Source organism: Mya arenaria, chromosome 7, assembly GCF_026914265.1.
Source record: "Mya arenaria isolate MELC-2E11 chromosome 7, ASM2691426v1".
NCBI classification, from domain to species: Eukaryota; Metazoa; Mollusca; class Bivalvia; order Myida; family Myidae; genus Mya; species Mya arenaria.
Genome location: NC_069128.1, coordinates 11,012,662 through 11,036,198, shown reverse-complemented (window position 1 = coordinate 11,036,198; position 23,537 = coordinate 11,012,662). Strand labels below are relative to the sequence as shown.

At 33.4% G+C, this 23,537-nt stretch overlaps 1 protein-coding gene across 6 annotated transcripts; it reads left to right on the top strand.

Annotated features, from left to right (window-relative positions):
- Positions 1–676: 676 nt before the first annotated feature.
- Positions 677–20,509, top strand: LOC128241812 (uncharacterized). 6 transcript variants are annotated; one of them, XM_052958901.1, is made up of 12 exons: positions 677–843; positions 9,081–9,808; positions 10,214–10,291; positions 12,717–12,911; positions 13,835–14,059; positions 14,431–14,658; positions 15,071–15,207; positions 15,820–15,868; positions 16,120–16,172; positions 16,280–16,400; positions 16,728–16,847; positions 17,011–20,509. In XM_052958901.1, exons 2-12 carry the CDS (start codon positions 9,139–9,141, stop codon positions 19,899–19,901), a joined length of 4,767 nt encoding a protein of 1,588 aa, XP_052814861.1. In that variant the 5' UTR covers positions 677–843; positions 9,081–9,138; the 3' UTR covers positions 19,902–20,509. The 6 variants fall into 6 exon arrangements, with proteins under 6 accessions (XP_052814861.1, XP_052814860.1, XP_052814858.1 ...); XM_052958900.1 differs by having other exon boundaries at positions 9,049–9,808; XM_052958898.1 differs by having other exon boundaries at positions 836–970.
- The last annotated feature ends 3,028 nt before the right edge of the window (positions 20,510–23,537 follow it).

The following is a 23,537-nucleotide window of genomic DNA, read 5'->3' as shown; positions in this document are numbered from 1 at the left end:
ATAATGTTAAGTGAGGTATTGAAACAGTTGTTTTTATACGAATTCATAATTTGTCTTATAAAACATTCGTGTATCTTAAAGGGATTGGTTAACGTTTTTTTCATTTTTTGGATATCCAAAAGCATAATCATGTTTGCAACGCAGACTAAATGCTTGAAACAAGAATAAAACCTCAATAAAAGTTTAATAAGATATATATTGTTAACAGGTATCAAAAGAAATGACAGATAATGCTTTATTTTGCCGAAAACGGTTAGTAACGCTAATGGAAATTGAATGAATTTAGGATGGATAATCAAAACAATGTTCAAATGATTACTTGCCAGTTACTGGTTGGTGTTTGTACATAAAAAATGATAGACTAACATAAGTTAAAGACATTTAACTTATAGACCTTGAAACACATAACATTTCTAAACATATAGACCAATCAATGCCCTGTTTACATACTATATAATACTATAAATGATTGAGTAAAAATAAAATTAAAATAAATACGTATTTCTTATTTATGTGACAAATTATTAGATGTATGTAGCCTCCGTCGTTTATTGCCTCCCCTTGCTCACACCGATTTTGTAACTAAATATGTGTATTTCAAAATGATTGGGGAGTTATACAGAAGTTTAATTGATTTTGGTTTAGATTGATAGCAGAAATATGAATTAATTCCTTATATAGCATGCATACGGCGTTTTAGTAAAACCAAATACTCCATTCATTGATTTTGTCATTATTATAGACGATGTAATCGGTCAAATCTTGTGGAATTGTGTTTATGATAGCAAATGCGAATTGCTGAAATTATCTTCATGAGAGTAAATCAGGAAGTTATACAGTGTTGTTAGTTTTGAGCATTATATTGTTTATAACTTTGTCATCAGTGTTTTAATGTTAAATGGTTATTTCGAATTCGAAACAGAGAAATTAGTCTATTTGCAAACTGGAAGATAATATACAATACCACCAAGTAAGTTTTAATATGCGCTTACGTATATAAGGCGTGATTTCAATGTAAGTAATTAGTCTGAACTGGGACTCTTGGTCAGATCGATGCTGTTTGTTGAGTGTGGATGGCTTGTGGGAGTCTGATTGTAAACATTGTTAAGGCAAAGGTTATTTTACGAGTGGTATTAATTGATCTCCTCTCAATTATTGCGAAAGTTCAGGGGCTCTGTGAAAAAAAACTAGTTACGGAAGCAAATGCCTGGGACTTAAGGGCGGTCATAATCAGATACCATTGTCGGTTTCTCTTCTACGTGCATTGCGATAGTGGTTTACCAAGCTTTGGTATAGTTTACTAGATGCGACGAAATGATAATAGTATAGTGTCATAGTTGTATTGCTGTTTGGTGCAATAATGATGAGGGTCATAATATTAAGCATGTTTTAGCAGCAGGTGTTTAAAATATAAGGCTAGAACATTTAGATATATTTAGTAAATATTGGCCAAACAGTTTTATAAGCTATGTGAACTTATAATTCAATTATGTTGACAAGAGGAAGTGTAGAAAAGTATCTCGGTGTTAATAGGAAATAAAGTCTTAATAAATCGACACTTCCTTGTCATCGGATATTTACAATGAAAACACAATGATTGCATTTGAAATCAGTAATTAACCTATGCAAATCAGCAGCGTTATTACCAATTATTCTAACAACTTCTAACAAAATCAATGAGTTCAAACCATTTCCAGCTTCAAGTTTCAAAGTTTCAAAGTTAATTATACACGCAATGCAGAATGAAGAAATTATAGATACAAAGTATAACGAGGTTTTATGAAGGTCGATAATGAAAACAAATATGAAAACAAAGTAAACATTGAGTTTAAAGTTGTCAGACAGGCAGTATACGTTAAAATTCAAATGGTGTCAAATTACTCATTTATTATCGGCTGACAAGGATTGTCGAATTGTTATGTCTAGACAATCAATCGCTACATATTTTGGTGACGTCATGATTGTCAAACAAGTTGAAAGAATTTCGTAACATTTGAATCCCTGCGTTCGTCCACGTAACTATGCGTTCCTGTTCGTTATTATATTTACTCACTCACTGATGATTTGTCTTTATTCTCAGTGGTTATAACTTACCTACACTTGCAGATAACACCTTTCGAATTCAATTCAATTCAATTCAATTCAATAGTTTATTAGCACAAGCATTCAAGTTCATCGCCTTTATATCTGGCCATTACATTTTACTTACATACAGGAGAAGAGCATGATAATATGATGACACAGTCACAGATCATTAACACTTTTAAGATATTGATAATTCATGTATAAAAGTGGCTAACCAGGTTGCAATTTATTTATCATGATCTTGTTTTAAAGCATCATAATCGCAAATAACAGAAAGAAGATAAAGAAAATAAGATTTCAACAGTAGTTTGTCTATCGATGATTATATATATTTTGATAGGCAGTACCTCACATTTTTCAAACTAAGAGTTAATAAGAATACATATTGTAAATCGAATGGAAATAGAATGGTGGTATCTATAATTCGACAAGTTGTCAGTTTTGTGTATAAGATATTTGCCATTAAATTACTATAATGCAAACAAAACTACGTTTCAGTTTACCATCTGTTCGTCCTTCACACTGTCAAATCAGCAACAATGAACTATATTATCTTGGACTCTAATGTACCATATATTTTTATAGCACAATATTTTTTGACTAAACTAATGCTCATTTTCAAAGGAACAGATGTGATATTCACAAATACACATTTGCATTGAGATACACTGTTTCATTGTAATGTTCTAAGAAGTACTGTTTTAACATTGAGACAAACTATCATCTTGTAATGTTCTAAGAAGTACTGTTTTAACATTGAGACAAACTATCATCTTGTAATGTTCTAAGAAGTACTGTTTTAACATTGAGACAAACTATCATCTTGTAATCTTCTAAGAAGTATTGTTTTAACATTGACACAACCTATCATCTTGTAATGTTCTAAGAAGTACTGTTTTAACACCGAGACAACCTATCATCTTGTAATGTTCTAAGAAGTACTGTTTTAACATTGACACAACCTATCATCTTGTAATGTTCTAAGAAGTACTGTTTTTACATTGAGACAACCTATCATCTTGTAATGTTCTAAGAAGTACTGTTTTAACATTGAGACAAACTATCATCTTGTAATGTTCTAAGAAGTACTGTTTTAACATTGAGACAACCTATCATCTTGTAATGTTCTAAGAAGTACTGTTTTAACATTGAGACAAACTATCATCTTGTAATGTTCTAAGAAGTACTGTTTTTACATTGAGACAACCTATCATCTTGTAATGTTCTAAGAAGTACTGTTTTAACATTGAGACAACCTATCATCTTGTAATGTTCTAAGAAGTACTGTTTTTACATTGACACAACCTATCATCTTGTAATGTTCTAAGAAGTACTGTTTTAACATTGAGACAAACTATCATCTTGTAATGTTCTAAGAAGTGCTGTTTTAACATTGAGACAAACTATCATCTTGTAATGTTCTAAGAAGTGCTGTTTTAACATTGAGACAAACTATCATCTTGTAATGTTCTAAGAAGTACTGTTTTAACATTGAGACAAACTATCATCTTGTAATGTTCTAAGAAGTACTGTTTTAACATCGAGACAAACTATCATCGTGTAATGTTCTAAGAAGTACTGTTTTAACATCGAGACAAACTATCATCTTGTAATGTTCTAAGAAGTACTGTTTTAACATTGAGACAAACTATCATCTTGTAATGTTCTAAGAAGTACTGTTTTAACATCGATACAAACCATCATCTTGTAATGTTCTAAGAAGTACTGTTTTAACATCGAGACAAACCATCATCTTGTAATGTTCTAAGAAGTACTGTTTTAACATCGAGACAAACTATCATCGTGTAATGTTCTAAGAAGTACTGTTTTAACATCGAGACAAACTATCATCGTGTAATGTTCTAAGAAGTACTGTTTTAACATCGAGACAAACTATCATCGTGTAATGTTCTAAGAAGTACTGTTTTAACATCGAGACAAACTATCATCTTGTAATGTTCTAAGAAGTACTGTTTTAACATTGAGACAAACTATCATCTTGTAATGTTCTAAGAAGTACTGTTTTAACATTGAGACAAACTATCATCGTGTAATGTTCTAAGAAGTACTGTTTTAACATCGAGACAAACTATCATCTTGTAATGTTCTAAGAAGTACTGTTTTAACATTGAGACAAACTATCATCTTGTAATGTTCTAAGAAGTACTGTTTTAACATTGAGACAAACTATCATCGTGTAATGTTCTAAGAAGTACTGTTTTAACATCGAGACAAACCATCATCTTGTAATGTTCTAAGAAGTACTGTTTTAACATTGAGACAAACCATCATCTTGTAATGTTCTAAGAAGTACTGTTTTAACATTGAGACAAACCATCATCGTGTAATGTTCTAAGAAGTACTGTTTTAACATTGAGACAAACCATCATCTTGTAATGTTCTAAGAAGTACTGTTTTAACATTGAGACAAACTATCATTGTGTAATGTTCTAAGAAGTACTGTTTTAACATCGAGACAAACCATCATCTTGTAATGTTCTAAGAAGTACTGTTTTAACATCGAGACAAACTATCATCGTGTAATGTTCTAAGAAGTACTGTTTTAACATCGAGACAAACTATCATCGTGTAATGTTCTAAGAAGTACTGTTTTAACATTGAGACAAACTATCATCTTGTAATGTTCTAAGAAGTACTGTTTTAACATTGAGACAAACTATCATCGTGTAATGTTCTAAGAAGTACTGTTTTAACATTGAGACAAACCATCATCTTGTAATGTTCTAAGAAGTACTGTATTAACATCGAGACAAACTATCATCTTGTAATGTTCTAAGAAGTACTGTTTTAACATTGAGACAAACTATCATCTTGTAATGTTCTAAGAAGTACTGTTTTAACATTGAGACAAACCATCATCTTGTAATGTTCTAAGAAGTACTGTTTTAACATTGAGACAAACTATCATCTTGTAATGTTCTAAGAAGTACTGTTTTAACATCGATACAAACCATCATCTTGTAATGTTCTAAGAAGTACTGTTTTAACATCGAGACAAACCATCATCTTGTAATGTTCTAAGAAGTACTGTTTTAACATCGAGACAAACTATCATCGTGTAATGTTCTAAGAAGTACTGTTTTAACATCGAGACAAACTATCATCGTGTAATGTTCTAAGAAGTACTGTTTTAACATCGAGACAATCTATCATCGTGTAATGTTCTAAGAAGTACTGTTTTAACATTGAGACAAACCATCATCTTGTAATGTTCTAAGAAGTACTGTTTTAACATCGAGACAAACTATCATCTTGTAATGTTCTAAGAAGTACTGTTTTAACATTGAGACAAACTATCATCTTGTAATGTTCTAAGAAGTACTGTTTTAACATTGAGACAAACTATCATCGTGTAATGTTCTAAGAAGTACTGTTTTAACATCGAGACAAACTATCATCTTGTAATGTTCTAAGAAGTACTGTTTTAACATTGAGACAAACTATCATCTTGTAATGTTCTAAGAAGTACTGTTTTAACATTGAGACAAACTATCATCGTGTAATGTTCTAAGAAGTACTGTTTTAACATCGAGACAAACCATCATCTTGTAATGTTCTTAGAAGTACTGTTTTAACATTGAGACAAACCATCATCTTGTAATGTTCTAAGAAGTACTGTTTTAACATTGAGACAAACCGTCATCGTGTAATGTTCTAAGAAGTACTGTTTTAACATTGAGACAAACCATCATCTTGTAATGTTCTAAGAAGTACTGTTTTAACATTGAAACAAACTATCATTGTGTAATGTTCTAAGAAGTACTGTTTTAACATCGAGACAAACCATCATCTTGTAATGTTCTAAGAAGTACTGTTTTAACATCGAGACAAACTATCATCGTGTAATGTTCTAAGAAGTACTGTTTTAACATCGAGACAAACTATCATCGTGTAATGTTCTAAGAAGTACTGTTTTAACATTGAGACAAACTATCATCTTGTAATGTTCTAAGAAGTACTGTTTTAACATTGAGACAAACTATCATCGTGTAATGTTCTAAGAAGTACTGTTTTAACATTGAGACAAACCATCATCTTGTAATGTTCTAAGAAGTACTGTATTAACATCGAGACAAACTATCATCTTGTAATGTTCTAAGAAGTACTGTTTTAACATTGAGACAAACTATCATCTTGTAATGTTCTAAGAAGTACTGTTTTAACATTGAGACAAACCATCATCTTGTAATGTTCTAAGAAGTACTGTTTTAACATTGAGACAAACCATCATCTTGTAATGTTCTAAGAAGTACTGTTTTAACATTGAGACAAACTATCATCTTGTAATGTTCTAAGAAGCACTGTTTTAACATTGAGACAAACTATCATCTTGTAATGTTCTAAGAAGTACTGTTTTAACATCGAGACAAACTATCATCTTGTAATGTTCTAAGAAGTACTGTTTTAACATTGAGACAAACCATCATCTTGTAATGTTCTAAGAAGTACTGTTTTAACATTGAGACAAACTATCATCTTGTAATGTTCTAAGAAGTACTGTTTTAACATTGAGACAAACTATCATCTTGTAATGTTCTAAGAAGTGCTGTTTTAACATTGAGACAAACTATCATCTTGTAATGTTCTAAGAAGTATTGTTTTAACATTGAGACAAACTATCATCGTGTAATGTTCTAAGAAGTACTGTTTTAACATTGAGACAAACTATCATCGTGTAATGTTCTAAGAAGTACTGTTTTAACATTGAGACAAACCATCATCTTGTAATGTTCTAAGAAGTACTGTTTTAACATTGAGACAAACCATCATCTTGTAATGTTCTAAGAAGTACTGTTTTAACATTGAGACCAACTATCATCGTGTAATGTTCTAAGAAGTACTGTTTTAACATTGAGACAAACTATCATCGTGTAATGTTCTAAGAAGTACTGTTTTAACATTGAGACAAACTATCATCGTGTAATGTTCTAAGAAGTACTGTTTTAACATTGACACAACCTATCATCTTGTAATGTTCTAAGAAGTACTGTTTTAACATCGAGACAAACTATCATCTTGTAATGTTCTAAGAAGTACTGTTTTAACATTGAGACAAACTATCATCGTGTAATGTTCTAAGAAGTACTGTTTTAACATCGAGACAAACTATCATCTTGTAGTGTTCTAAGAAGTACTGTTTTAACATCGAGACAAACTATCATCTTGTAGTGTTCTAAGAAGTACTGTTTTAACATTGAGACAAACTATCATCTTGTAATGTTCTAAGAAGTACTGTTTTAACATTGAGACAAACTATCATCTTGTAATGTTCTAAGAAGTACTGTTTTAACATTGAGACAAACCATCATCTTGTAATGTTCTAAGAAGTACTGTTTTAACACCGAGACAACCTATCATCTTGTAATGTTCTAAGAAGTACTGTTTTAACATTGAGACAAACTATCATCTTGTAATGTTCTAAGAAGTACTGTTTTAACATTGAGACAAACTATCATCTTGTAATGTTCTAAGAAGTACTGTTTTAACATTGAGACAAACTATCATCTTGTAATGTTCTAAGAAGTACTGTTTTAACATTGAGACAAACTATCATCTTGTAATGTTCTAAGAAGTACTGTTTTAACATTGAGACAAACTATCATCTTGTAATGTTCTAAGAAGTACTGTTTTAACATTGAGACAAACTATCATCTTGTAATGTTCTAAGAAGTACTGTTTTAACATTGAGACAAACTATCATCTTGTAATGTTCTAAGAAGTACTGTTTTAACATTGAGACAAACTATCATCTTGTAATGTTCTAAGAAGTACTGTTTTAACATTGAGACAAACTATCATCTTGTAATGTTCTAAGAAGTACTGTTTTAACATTGAGACAAACTATCATCTTGTAATGTTCTAAGAAGTACTGTTTTAACATTGAGACAAACTATCATCTTGTAATGTTTTAAGAAGTACTGTTTTAACATTGAGACAAACTATCATCTTGTAATGTTCTAAGAAGTACTGTTTTAACATTGAGACAAACTATCATCTTGTAATGTTCTAAGAAGTACGGTTTTAACATTGAGACAAACTATCATCTTGTAATGTTCTAAGAAGTACTGTTTTAACATTGAGACAAACTATCATCTTGTAATGTTCTAAGAAGTACTGTTTTAACATTGAGACAAACTATCATCTTGTAATGTTCTAAGAAGTACTGTTTTAACATTGAGACAAACTATCATCTTGTAATGTTCTAAGAAGTACTGTTTTAACATTGAGACAAACTATCATCTTGTAATGTTTTAAGAAGTACTGTTTTAACATTGAGACAAACTATCATCTTGTAATGTTCGACAAAAAACGTTCAGGCAAATTACCCAGTGTCGTGCAATGTGATATGTAGAGTATACATGCGAAAATATATTTATACGTTTGGTTTGCTATGAACGGGATCCCCAAAATTTATTTCATAGTTCTACGATCTTACAAATACTACAAACACTCGTTAATTGTGCATTTAGGAGTGCCAAAAGCATGATTATTATCTTCCTCTTTTGTTATTTTACAATCAAATGACATTATCTGTAAAATATGGAAGCATCGGTTTACGTTGCGAATAATTCCTGTTCGCTTAAGCCATACCCTGATTAGTTTATTGATAATTATTACATGTTTTGAATAACCAAGCAAACCTGTTCGATTGGGTTATGAAATATAATCGGCGATTTGTAGCGTGACATTCGTCTTGTGTCAGGCAAATAGAGGACGAATCTTTTAAACAAAACCGTATTTTGAAATTCTTTCATTCGTAACTGTCATGTTATTTACATACCGCATATATCAACGAAAATGCCATAGTGAACTTAAACACTTAAATCAATCTTCAAATGTATACAGACCAATGACCAGACATGTATTATTAAGAATACGATTTTATCGAATATAATAAAAAATAGATGTTATGTAATGATCTCAAATTTGCATGTTCAAAAGGATATGTAGCCTAAGGATAATACGGATTTCAGCGTCAAGACTTGCAATAAAAGCCTGCTACTGAAGGATGAGTGATCTTTTGACATACTGATGGAAGACGAGGATGATTATTTCGTGAGGATATGGCTAAGTGTCTTTGACTGTGGAACAGCGACTTTGAGACAAACATTGATGAAAGTATGTGAAAATGAAAGACCACTGGGCACAGATGACAAAGGCTGGTCTCTTGACCACCTTTTGAGTGATCATCAAGTAAAAATATTAAGTAATTTTAAGAATCGTGCAGATGGCAGACAAAAGAAAAATCAATTATTTCCTATTGGTTCTAAAACGAACATTGAAGAATGGGATCTGCAGTTGGTCGTGTTCATTCTTAAAATTGTAGGCAATTTAGAACAGTCTGTTGGGAAAGCAGTTGATGCCCTGCAAAACCTTCGAAATAAACTGTGTCACATGAAAGAGACAAAGCTTTCTATTGACAAGTACACTGTTTATAGATCGTTATCAAAAGATGCAGTTACATATCTATTAAACTTCATTCAAAACGAAAATGTGAAAGAGGAAATGTTGAAGAGGCTCAAAACCATACACAGATGTGTCGTTGTCGACAAGAATAAAGACTGGAATTGTAGGGACGTGGAGCTCAAAGACCTCATGACTCGGGTTAAAGCAAAGCTAGAACCTTTAAGCAAGGCGGACGAAGATGACACGTGTTTTAAGTGCAGTTTTACTGCAGACGAGGCAGCAAATGTAGGAGAAGGTTGGTAAAAGCATTATATTTATTGAATGACGGAATAGGTGTGAGGGTGTGAGAAATTGCCGAAAATGTAAGAGGACTTTACAAACTAGGGTCAGATTAAAAAAACTTAAACTTAATGAATGTTACATTGTTTTTTCTGTAATTATAAAAGTAAAATCATGTTAGGATGGGTTTAGTTAGAGAAAAATTCCGAGATCTGGTAAAGTTCCCAGTGAATATAGTTGTAGTTTGATTAGCTTTCCAAGACAGATGTCCAACATGTATTTAACAATGTAAAAACAACTGTTGTAGTAACATGTACTTGTTTTTACGTGTTATGTATGATAATAGTGACATAGCCCAACCCTATAGCTTTATCTTGCTTCATACAAAAATGAATGATTTGAAATACAATTTTTTTTTCAGAAGCAAGACTAGTGATAAATCTTTTAAATGATGTGAAGACAATGTTGACTTCAAAAGAAATCAAAGTTGAAGTTCCAGGTATGAGTAAAGCTTTGTTTCTGTATACAAATACTATAAGTTAACACTAACAGGCAAGTGATAGTATTATTTTCACGCTGTGCTGAAAAAGGAATGAAAGTGATTTTCGCATGCATAACATCTCATTGTACGCTACAATGTACGACCAGAAACGTTATTTATGGGAATGAAAATGATGAAATGATTTATAAGCAAACTATTTCCAGGCGTAATGAAGAAAATGTGCTACATGGTCCATTTAATGGGATATTTTAGGGGTGTTCATTATACAATGCAACTTTAGTTATTATTCGAAAACTTCATCAATGTTTAGGTATTGAACAAGATGTTTTTATTCCTTTATATACCCAGAAATAGTATTTTTTAGACCTGGTAGGTTGTTTTTTAGGCCCATTTTAAGGTATAGATAATATCCTGCCATATTCAATTTGGCCAAAATTTTACTTATCTTCACTGTGTGTGATTTCCTTTTTTTATTACTATTTAGTAGAAGTACCTAAATCCCCTAAAGTTTGAGTTTCCATTTTTCAACTATAAGTTTAATAATTGAAAAGTGTAGCTTATGCTAGCCTTTTCAATGAAGGATGTAAATATAAACTGTTTTATGAAATAGAATATTACGGGATTAGTAGGTGACCCGATATGGGAATAGAGGGCAAAGGAAACCATATCGGAGGAGAATATGGTTTCTCGGTTCCGTATATCCCATATTGGGTCATCTACTAATCCCGTAACGTATATATAACGTCGACAACCTGTTTACTCGTTTAAATGTTTCATTTATTCATCGGAATATTCATAGGAACCGGTAAATATACGCCAATTTGGTACAATATAAATTTGGTGACCCAATATGGAAAAAATATGGGGCCACGGCGCGACCGGTCCTGAACCAATGGCGTTGCGTTATTTATGTTGGAGGCGGGATATTTTCTAATACACAGTACTCTCCGGGGAGATTAATTTAACCCAAACTATAATTGTTTTAAAAAACAGTGCATCAATGTTCTAATTAATGCTGTTACGAGCCCGTGTCCTTTGCATTAATTAAACTTTAATATCCTTGCTATTGTTCTAAAACATAAAAGCAAATTAGAATGATCTTTATCATACAATACATTTCATATGAATGAGAACGGATTTTAAATTATCATAAACAAATCTTTGAGAAATAACACTGATTTAAGTTGAACCTGTAATTTAATTCAGTGTACCCAATCATGCTCCATTCAATGGTTTACAAATCCTATACTTACTGACGTAGGTCTATAGAATTGGGAAGACAGGTGGAACAAAGCCATTCCTTAAGAATATATTCGTATAGTTTATATAAGTTGCATTATACAATGTACAATCATCATTATCAGTCAATAACTGTATATTGTAGACCACAGCATATTTAAGTATCGGTGGACATCGTGTTTTATGTTTGACATGAATCAGGACCGGTATCCATAAAACATAGGTCAACTCCTAACTTAAATCATTTCCCTAAGTAAAGTATCTCACTGGTCATAAGATGTAATATATAAACGATATTTAAAAAAATCTTTTTTACATTAGTTTCGTATCCCGTACACTTTTTAAACACTTCTCTTTAATTTGAAAACTTAAGAAATATGATTTAAATTTACATTTTACTGACCGTTCCAAGGCGGTACCTAACTATTCTTGATAAACATACCTATTTTTATAAATATAGTAAGTATGCACTGTGCTGTTTGTGGAGTTTTGTGCTGTTCTTCTATGTTTCTTGTTTGTGATTTTGTGTTCTATGTCTTTGGCGTTTGCCCAGTGCCATTAAATGGGTTTATGTTTAAACTTTTTGCTACTGAGCTTGTTTCTGTAGCTTTTTGTATAAATATTAAGATAATAATGACTTGAGCAGTTTATGGATACGAACCCGGTAAATTATGTTTTTATCATATCGATATGTCGATATTGTTTACTAGTTATGTAATATTTATTTGTTGTGCTGTAAAATCGTGTCCCGCGTTTTGTTTTATGCTTTTAGGAGTTTCTCTGTTGCAATCGTTTCATTTTTGAATATGCATTGTTTGTGCCTATTTCGATTCTTAAAGGCCTAGTTCAAGCCTTCTATAAGGGACCCCCCACCCCACCCCCCCCCCCAAAAAAAAAAAAAAGAAAAAAAAAAAGAAAGAAAAAGAAAACGTGTATTTGACACAACCTCTGTTAATTGATCTTAATCTTATTGCCTAATTGTCTTATCAGATCTCCAATCTGAGTATCCTGCTGTGCAGTTGGGGATGTTTTATTGTAAAAGTGGACCCTAAATGGCCCTGAGCCAATAAACGAATACACTGGAAATTGGCCCCTACTGTGACACCAGTGCATTAAGCAGGAAATGCACAGCAGGGGATTATCATGCCAAACATTCCTTAAACTAGGCCTTTAATCATTTCAGACACTAGTATAGAACTTGTGATAAGGAACTATGATAAAGACGAGACTCATCGAATATCTGAAATTCTGGTGAACATGTTTGTCGAAGTCCGAGATCAAATCGAATCCAATCACGGGAACAACTCACTTGCATCAGATGACGAATATGCAGGGGTTAAGACTGCCATTAAACACATCATTCGAAAGTTAGCCGAAGGTAACTCCTTATTTAAATAATTTATTTCCCTAACGTTTATTTCGGCTATGACAAGGCTTATGTATAGTGTAGAGTGTGCATGTAGCTACATGTACATATACAAGTTGCTGTAGAGTGTTGAGTTTAACCGTCGTTTGCGAAACTTTACTTACAACTCGTACTTGTAAACTCATCGCTACTTGAACAAATCCCCTTTTATGTCCTAAACTTAATTTTTAACAGTTTTCTTTCAAATGTATTGTATCTCTACACATTTTAGCAGCTTCTAAAATATATCTGTGGAAATTCTACCGAGACTGTTCACATTAAATGTTCCCCCAGAAAAAATGTTTTAAACTACATAGATATGAGACTAGTCACTATAATGCTTACATCTCGAGCTATCTACCTTTTTGAATGCAATATATATGAAGCATTAAGATAAGGATCCATTCCTGAATATTATTGCCGACACCCAATTGTGTTAAAGTCCACTGAAATAGTTGTGTCAAAGAATGTGTTTATAACAAGAAACCTTGCTGTGTATGTTTAAAGAACTATCGATAGAAGAAAGCAGCATACTTTGTAACTGGTACAAATGTCAATTCTACAATTTATGTTGACCGAAATATGTCTCTATACTATGATATGTACGTAAACATTTAACTTATCAAAACTCATATGCTACAAAATACATTTTTTATATGTTAATTATTGATTTCTCGATCACATTGTACTGTATGAACTCTTTATGTATGTTTGCAATGGTCAGAGGTCATTTTGACCTTTATTCACTGAATGTATGTCATGTGTTTTGATATCAACGTCTGTTCTATTCTTATTTAAACTAAACTATCTTTTTATTATGTCCGTCTATCACATGGTACATAAACATTATAAATGTCATTATACAACCAAAGTTAGCGAATTTATTATTTTTATAGATAAAATTAAGATTCGTCGCCAAAGGAACAAATGTGTGCAACTAGACATCAGCTGCGATGAAATCTCGACGTTTCTCGCTTTGTACGAGAAGTGCATTTCTGGTGAACTGACGTCACTTATTGAGCCTTTAGAAGAAGAGGTTATAAAAGTCACTGGCAACGACTGTATCGACATTGATGTTGTTATGCCTGAAACAAGCTTCTGGTCCTGTGTTATCAAGTTTGGTAAGTGATTATTTATGACATGTGTTGAACCTTCATTTGAATTTAATTTCCCCATAACGACTTTATGTCTTTCGAATATGGTTATGCATTTATCTTTGAAATTTTGACTTGTTATAATGGTTTAATTATTTTGTTTGCTTTTCTGCCTTTGACCGTGATGTAATTAAACACGGTCGCCGTAGGCCTTTTGCAGATGGACTTTTTCTTGTAATGTTCTCGCCTTAATGAATCGAAACTACGAATAGTGGACCTACGTGTGTCTAACCATTAAACTGTTTCAAATAAGGTAATGAATTAAGTGGTGTCAGGGGTATATTTACAAATATATACAATGTATATACTGAGATCAGAAGTGATGCTCTCTCTTTCAGTGGATAACGTTCGCCAACTTACAGACGTTGATTTCGTGTTGTATGAGACTTTGAAGCGAAAGGAAATTGCACACATTCCTGAGAGCAAGATCTCAGAAATTCCTGAAGGAGCTAAAACCTTATTTTTGAGGGACGTAAATGCAATTCTGGAGCCATCTTTTCAATCACCATCGTCTCGTCTTGCTCTTTCCCTCTGCCACACAGAGAGTGAAGGTTCTATTAATTATTGTAAGGAAATATAATTTAACATTTGATGACGTTTGATTGTTTTGATATAGGTTATTTTCTGTGTACGATTGCAAATAGTAAGTTTCAATTTTCAAATTTTCTAAAATATTCACGGACACACATATGATATGTGAAAATATAGTATTGAGACGGCTGAATCAGCTGGACTTGTTTTACTTTAATATATTATCACATCATACAAATGTTTACTTTTTTAAATTAACAACGATGCATTAACAAAGTTGTTAACTGAAATAAAATTTTATACCATCGGCCTTATGTTCTGTAATGTATGGGAAAATTATTATAGGTTTAGATGAAACAGGAACAAAAAGGAATGTACTTGATAAATAAACTATCTTTACTTTTTTGTTTTGACGTTCACCATTATCATTATTCTTTTTGTATTCAGTTTCACCCGTTGCCTCACCATGCAACCTTGACGACGACGTAAATGGAAGCGTTCATTCCTGGGAACAAGACACACAAGAAGTCATTGTATCGCCTGAACAAATCACACAAGAAGATGTATCTCCTGGTACCGATATGGTAATATGTTGCTGCGTCTTATCGTTTTGTGTCGTGACCAGACCTTTTATGGTTTAACTTCACTTGGTAGTGATGACATTAACATGAAAAATATGTAATGCAGATAATGAATCGTTTCTTCTTGTTGTTTTAAAGAATCGCTAGCAGACGTTTTTGAGGCGAATGTTTTCAACATTTATCAAATTTAGACATTTTGTGAACATATAGGAACGGATATTTGTGTATTTAGCCTTCATATCGCTAAATGTCCAAAATTCAAATAAATCAAATATTTCAAATATCTTTACATAGGTGATCACCTATCAATACTTATATAAACTTAATGATTCTCGCGCAACATCGTGCCAACGATGCCTTTCTTTACAATCGTTGTAAAATGTATAATATTTATAGGTAACAAATTAAAACATAAGCTCATTGCACAGGGTGAACGCAGATGGAACAGGGTCAATACAAATGACAAAGACCACCACAGAAAAACATACATTTACAGACGATCAGAAACACGGAACAATAAGACAAAACTCCACAAACAACACACTACACACACAGATTATTTCAGATGCTTTCTAGTAATTTTGGTGCTTATAAATAAATGTTCTATTAATTCAGACCCGTTTCGAGACTGAGCGCACCCCGAGTTACAGTTCTGTGACCAGTGGTAGGTCTCTTGTACCTTGATGATATTTAAATGTGAAATTAATTCAAAAATGACATAAAAACAATGTTTGAAATTATTTGTATTGTGCCAATATCTGGGATCGATTCGTATACACATGTAACATTACAGTGATAACTAGTAAATTCAGTCACATGTAAGAATTGAATAATTTCGCTCGAAAAAGCTCAGCGCCTTGAGACATTTATACCTACAAATAAGTAGATATATGGAACTTGTTAATACTTTTTCAGCAATTTTGAGCGACAGCCCGCTAACGCCTCGAAACCCGACAAGTGAACCTTTGGTAAACATATGTACTTTTGATTTGCAATCATTTCAATTTTGAGTTTAGGCAAATTTAATAATTGACAATATATTTGCAGTATAACCATGGGACTGTTTAATTTCCAGAAAGGGCAAAAGCGAAATGCCACATCCGATGACGATGGGATGGCAGAGAGGGAAGAAAATGAGAGTGAAAATGTGGAGGATGGAGAAGGGAGAACTACAGAAATACAGTTGAAGCAGCATGGTAAGCATCGCTTTAGAAATACTTCTTCTTTTCGTACGTGTCGTACATATCATATTATGGATACTGTGAGTTTTGAAAACGATATAACGCTTAAGCCGAAGCCAGGGAGAGTAAACTGTGCTGAGTGCTGAGCCAACAAAAATGTAAAAGGGCTGTCTGAATCAAAACTACATGTGTTTTCCTAGTGAGTCTGTTTGTATTATTGCTCTTCAAATGCTCTGCTGCCTACCTAATTAATTATCAACAATATGTACAGATTCGTATGTGTACTCAATCAATTAAGAAGAGTAATTTGCACGCATACCATACAGTGTATTAATGTTGCAGATGAGATTAACAAAGAAGATAATGACCTTCCTCGAAATGACGTGTATCGGTCTGGTACACCTCGAAGGCGACGTAAAAGACGGAAAACGAAACACGCGACTTACATGACAAAACTTAGAGGTGAGCCTTTAATTTAAAAAAAGTGATTTTAGTCAGCCATGTGATCTATATTATTAAATTGTCCCTTCTCTGGTATTTTTTTTTTTGAACTACTGTATTATGTTGCTTAATATATCTACACGTTTAACATCATATTTTCAATGTTGTTTTGGTTTTATTTAAGCGTTTCAAAAGGATCTCATTCGATTTTACGTATTGAGTTGTGAAACTGCACCTGTTTCTCCAAGAAGCAGTTATCGTATAAATGTACCGAAGATCTTCGTAAGTCCGGATATTACTGAAATGAATACGTTCACAAAGACAACCATGAGGCAGTCAACAAACCAAACAGCGACATATAATTACCTTTTCGGTATTGATGAGGGTGTAGCCAAAAACGTATGCATCTGTGGAGAAATGGGAGTAGGCAAGTCTATAGTTTGTAACATGATTGTACTGCAATGGTGCCATGCGCATGATGATAAACCTGCCAGGTATACACCTTCCAAGGCTGGAGTTTTTAACGATGGATATGCACTGAAGATATTTTCAGTAGTATTTTACATCCAATTGAGCAAAGTCAAAGGTGTATGTAGGGTGGACGAAATGATAAAACGATATATCATAGACAACCTTGCACGATCAACCGATTACAATGAAGGTTTCATAACACAGACTCTTCTCAAAGAAAAATGTCTTCTGATTCTTGACGGCCTAGACAAGTGGACCCATCCGGAAGACGGGTATTCAACACATGAATGCAGAGATATATCATCCCTTCCGCACATGACAAACTGGCCCAATATGGTCACAATAACAACATCAAGACCGTGGAAGGTTTGGAAAACGCCTGAACTAGCTATTGACCGCTGCTTTGTACTTCAAGGTGTCAAGAGTAATACCGTCGAACAGTTGTTTGAAAACTACATCAAAGAGCTACCGAGTACAGGATCCCGTCTGAAACGTTCGTTTGTTGCTTTTAAGCAGTCAGGGATGGACCGCTTTGAGGATATGTTTACTAAACCCGCTGTTTTAGTCCGTTGCCTTTGTCTTTGGTTAGAAGGACATACATCCATCCGAAATGTGTGCGAAAGTATTTTGTCGATGTGTTTTGAAAATACTAGAGGTATTTACAAACTGATGAAACAAGCTAAAGCAGCATTAAAACAACAGGGCGTATACAATGTTTCCTCGAATGCAGGTTTGGCTGAACCGCTTGGTTCTTTTCAAGATGCCCAATACATCAATCCCACGGGTTCAGCTATGGATGAAACGCTTGTACCTTTTCAAGATGTACTTTACCTTCTGGGAAAGTTGGCTCTTAGTACATATCCACGAGACACTGACCACTGCAGAGTAGATCTCAATGCGGCTCGAATGATATGCAATGACCAAGATCCTGTCAACATTGGAGTCACCACTGGTGTGTTGATATGTCAAAACCGTGCATCATTGTTGAAAAATAACTTGGAATACAAATTCGTGAACAAAAGTGTTAGAGACTATCTAATGGCTGTTGTTTTGTCAACTGACAACCGTTTAGTCCTAGATGTCAGTCAAAAACTTTTGAAAGCAAAACCTTCACATATACTGACCACGACTCATGACAGAAAGACAGTCAGATTGAACGAGATGGACGATTTGTGTGGTGTTCTAGAGTTGTTATTTGATATAAACAACAATATTGCATGTACACTCCAGGGGGGAATTACAGACAAAACACTCGAAATAATGAAATCTACTCATTTCGCGATGAACAATGACGATTCTTGTATGAAACTTTTCCGAACTGTGCAAAACGCACTGATCAATGCAGCAACTGAAATAGAAGGTAAAGGTGAAGTAGCGCCGTTTCAGTTTGTGTTGTATGAAAAGTTGGACAAGGATGAACAAGACCAATTTGAGGTCATATCAAAAAGATACTCTCAAAGCCTCAATGCCATTGTAGTTAATGGAAGAGACATTGATGAGACGATTGTATCCAGCATTCATGAATCCGAACAGAGTTTACGCCTTCTTGATCTGTCGAACACAGACACGATAGTAACTCTTCCCGTCACGGCAAACTTAGAGAAGCTGAAACTGTATAATGTTCCCTTTTCAAACACAACTGTTGAGCATTTGGATTTGTCGACCTGCAAACGGATCGGAACATTTCTGGCAGAGAATGTCCGTATTCAGAATATAAACATAGAAAACGAGACCTTGTGTGAGTGCTTAATCAAAGGATGCTTCTCGTTTTCGCCGTCGATCACGATCGCCGTTGAGAAAGTTCAAAGTCTACGCCGTCTAGTATTGCACAGGGTGAGTGTAAATGGGCCCCTTGATCTTAATTGCTGTCATAAGCTTGAGGAAATCGATCTCAACTATGTAACTGTTAGCGATGTTACTTTGAAGTGTGAAACAATGCGTGTTTGCAAACTTACGCTGATCGGTGATAAAGTTGCCACAAATATATGCAAAGCCTTGCGGTCGTCCAAAGTGTTAGAAGAAATTGAGTTGTCATTCCTATCGCTCGATTGCCACCTAGATCTGTTGAACTCGCCTGTTTTATCGAAGGTCAAACTAGTTGAAATAACAGTTGACAAAGTCTGCGTCCAAACTAGAAATCTCACTGATTGTTCCCTGTGGTATCTAAATAAAGAAGCTACCGTAAGCATCATCAACAGCATGAAACAAATGATAAATAACACAGCTGTGTTTGAATTTGCAACCAGAGAGAAACATGAAGATGTAACACAGCTGATTTATCAGTTCTTACCCTCGATGGTTCATTTGCAACGTTTGACAATAGCTGATTTTGACATAGGCGATAACTTGGTAGCACCGCAAAGCATCCAGGACATTTCATTCTGTCGCACTGCCATAACATTCAGAACCTTTCAGAAACTTCTAGTACACATCTTAAAGTTGAGAGATGTCGTAGAATGTAGGTTATTGAAGTGCACAATCGAGCCAGAAAACGAATTCAATAACCTCAAGAAGGTATTGGAATTGAGTCATACCGTAGAGATAATAACAGATGATAAATCAAGACAAGACTTTCGATTTAGAACAGTGAAAGAACAAAACTGACATTATTCGCGCTCAAAGGACTACACCGATAGGGCTAGTGATTAAAACATTTCCATTGCTATACCTCATGGTCACGTGATTGCACGTCTACATGATTTTTTTAAAGCATTCATTACTCAGATAAACGCTTTGCTGTTAGGTTTGCGATCCTGTGTGTTTGGCGTGAATGTGATTCATTGTTCTACTAGTATTTGTTTTGTGTCTGTTTTGTCGTTTTTATTAAGTCATATGTTCGTACCTAAAGTTTGAGACGAATCTTACAATGTCCAATACTTGATATAGAAGTACTTGTTGATGTTTTAAATTTGTAGATAAGGCCATACCAAATTGTTGTTTCTTTTACGGATCTACCGCGTTTGATGTGGCCTTAGTATTAGTTACTTTAAACCGTTTTGTGGCATTAGTTATGTGTTTATTTTTGTGTTTCTTGTTGAAGGTATTTTTCAGATCTTTTAAGCAAACCCAATACTTATCTCTCATATCTATGTGACATGAATATTTTGATGGTTATCGTGTTTTATGTAACTATAGTAACACACAGCATGTACATGCCTTTATCTTTACAGAAATGCAGTGTTGCAATTTTAAGTATAACTATGAGACGGAAACTTGTTGACTTTGTTACATCTACATAGTATAGCATACTAAAGAACTTTTCAAATTTTAAAAAGAAATCGTGTTCACTAGCATATAATGTAGTTACAGTTCGAGGCCTTTATCATCATTAGTATTTCTTAATTGATCATATATATATATATATATATGAGAGAGAGAGAGAGAGAGAGAGAGAGAGAGAGAGAGATAATTGAATTTATATGCAAAGTTAAGTCCCGCAAACTGAACACTCCCGATATGAACAGTTCACAAACCCGATTTCAAATGACCAGTGGAAGTAGTCCCGCAAAGTTAACACATCCACTATCAATAGATGACAAACCGATATGACCATCGGACACTTGTGAATAAAACGGAATTACGATTGGAATAAGTCTAAAAAAATTGCATTGCTTATAATGTTTGGTATCACGACCTTGACTTGAATAAAAAATACCATCGTGGTTCTCTGACATACGTCTGCTTCAGAAGTCAGGTGCATTCATATTTGCTGAACTGTTAATTTGCGAAATGAATAGTCCATATACACATTTTTGAGAGAAAATTTTGTTCTTCTGATTAGACGGCAATTTCGTAAAAAATGTTTAATTAATCATAGAAGGATACATTACCATTGATACAATGTATTAAATAACAATACATTGTCTATCGTCTGCGACTTTAGTTTTCAGTTATGGATTAATTCAATAATGCATAAATACGTGAATTGAATAGTTCTTTCATTTCTATTCGTAAAAGGGCGGGCTTTATTTACTTAGATACATTTGCCTTATTTTAATAGACATAGCCTTAAGAACAAACATAAGGTAAAATGGGTAACACTAATATGACAGAAGCTTATTATGTTTGTTTATATTAATAAGAAAGCCAATAGATACGGAAAGGACTAACTGTTTGTATCTGATATTAGTAGAGAAACATCGGTCATCAACATTGAGCAAGTATATTGAATTCACATGATTTGTACATACATACGGAAACACTAAATTAGGGTGTCGGTCATCTGGTCTTCTTCATTTTAAAAACCCCAATCGTGATATGTTAAATTATATACGCTTAAAGACTTATGATAAGTTTGAAATGAAATTGCATAGTAATCATTTAAATAACACGGTTTCAAACCCAAATTAGTCATAAATTGTACCTGAAATAGATAATAGCAAATTGCATGTCATTTCGGCAAACAGTTGATTTCAATATTCAGTCAGACTGTTTTATAGCGACAACAATATATGATAATACCACAATATTTGCAAGGGCATAGAAAGTTCACTTTATCTGTTCAAGTTAGTCATTGCTATTGTCATTTTTGTGACAATTCAATTAATATTTTCTATAAGTACAATATTTTATATGAATTTATTATATGTGGTCCGTTTCCAACAGAAGCATGCGTATTTGTGAAATGCTCGTTCCATAACTTCACTATGTCATGTAATATTCAAACTCGTTCCCGATGGTCATTTATGAACTGTTATAATCGGTTCTTTTTTGTATAGCTAAACCAATTTGATATATACAAATGCTACACACTGCGTCTCATTGCGTGTCAATAAAACAAATTGTCATAGGACACAAAAATGTAATTGGTAAGTGCGAATAATTAAAGTTGTTTGTTAATGTTTTTGATTAAAGAGATATTTATTGCTCAAGCTCTTTATGGTAATGTTTAAAGCATGAAAATTTTATTAATTTGATAACAATCCCGAATGGGCACAGAAAGAATAACTTCATAATATCAAATGTTAGTTCCACTGCTCTTGTCGACCAATTAATAATAGTGCTTGAATGCTTTTTGAGAATACGCTTTATTGTTGTGTATACACGAAACACGAATGTGCTATTTTATAAAACTTGTCGTCATATGTGCTATACCGTTTTCTTACAATGTTCAGGTGTATGCGATTGTGGTTTTATATGTTCTATGTGTGATCCATAAACGTAAAAGAAATAAATTTGACACAAATAATTCTTCTTTTGTTTCACTTTATTTTTCAATAATAAGTTTGCTGTTTTCACGACGGAAATATGTAACAAGAGCGTTCAATTGTGGATGTAAACATCGGACATCAATCTAACACTTGTGTCGGGATTGGTGATATTTTTTGTAATTCGGATGAGACGAATTTCGTTATCTCGACTTTTTTACTAGGTCCCGAAAAAGTCGACATAACGAGTTTCGACTGTATATCACTATTAATGCCTTGCTCGAGATTTAGAAGAGACTAGCCATGAAAATTTAGACTTAGGGCGAGTTATGTGAACAATAGCAGTATTTATATATTGCTCCTGAGTGAGGAGAGGCTAGCTTCGACGAATTAGAACTAGGGTGAAAGATGTGAATAATATCGGTATTTATATATTGCTCATGAACTAGTAGCGGCTAGCCATGACAAATTAGAACTAGAATGAGAGACGTGAATACTATCAGTTTTTATGTATTGCCCCTCAAAAAAATAAGTAGGGGCTATCCATGACAAATTAGTACTAGGGTGAGACGTTAAAAATAACAGTATTTATATATTTGTCCTCAATGAGAATGAGCTAGCCATAACAAATAATAACCGTGATAAGAGGCGTTAATAATATCAGTGTTTATGTGTTGCTCCTGCATGAGGAGAAGCTAGCCTGCATGACATATTCGAACTAGTGTGAGAGATGTGAAAAATAAACCACGGATAAGTGTAAATAAATGTATTCGCTTTCAAAGACTTCATATGACATTTTCGTAACCAACAGTCTTTACTAGCATGCTGTGCGACAACCGTTCTATAAGTAAAAACACACGAATGAAAATATTTATATAATGTGAAATAGAGTGTAAACAGCCAACGCACATTTTATTCAAAAAGTCGTGATTGTATACTATCGATACGGATGAAACCACAGAATACTCAGATATCAATAACATTGATACACAATGGCGAGATATTTACAAGGACGGACATCATTAGAATATTAGAAGAATCATGAAATGACACAAGATAACAACCTTGCACATCCGTAATGTGCAATCGCCCC

Coding starts and splice junctions, on each gene's coding strand:
- LOC128241812 (XM_052958901.1), top strand. CDS start 9,139: ATGGAAGACGAGGATGATTATTTCGTGAGGATATGGCTAAGTGTCTTT. Junction 10,292..12,716: donor AATCAAAGTTGAAGTTCCAG/GTATGAGTAAAG, acceptor TAATCATTTCAG/ACACTAGTATAGAACTTGTG. Junction 16,848..17,010: donor TTACATGACAAAACTTAGAG/GTGAGCCTTTAA, acceptor GTTTTATTTAAG/CGTTTCAAAAGGATCTCATT.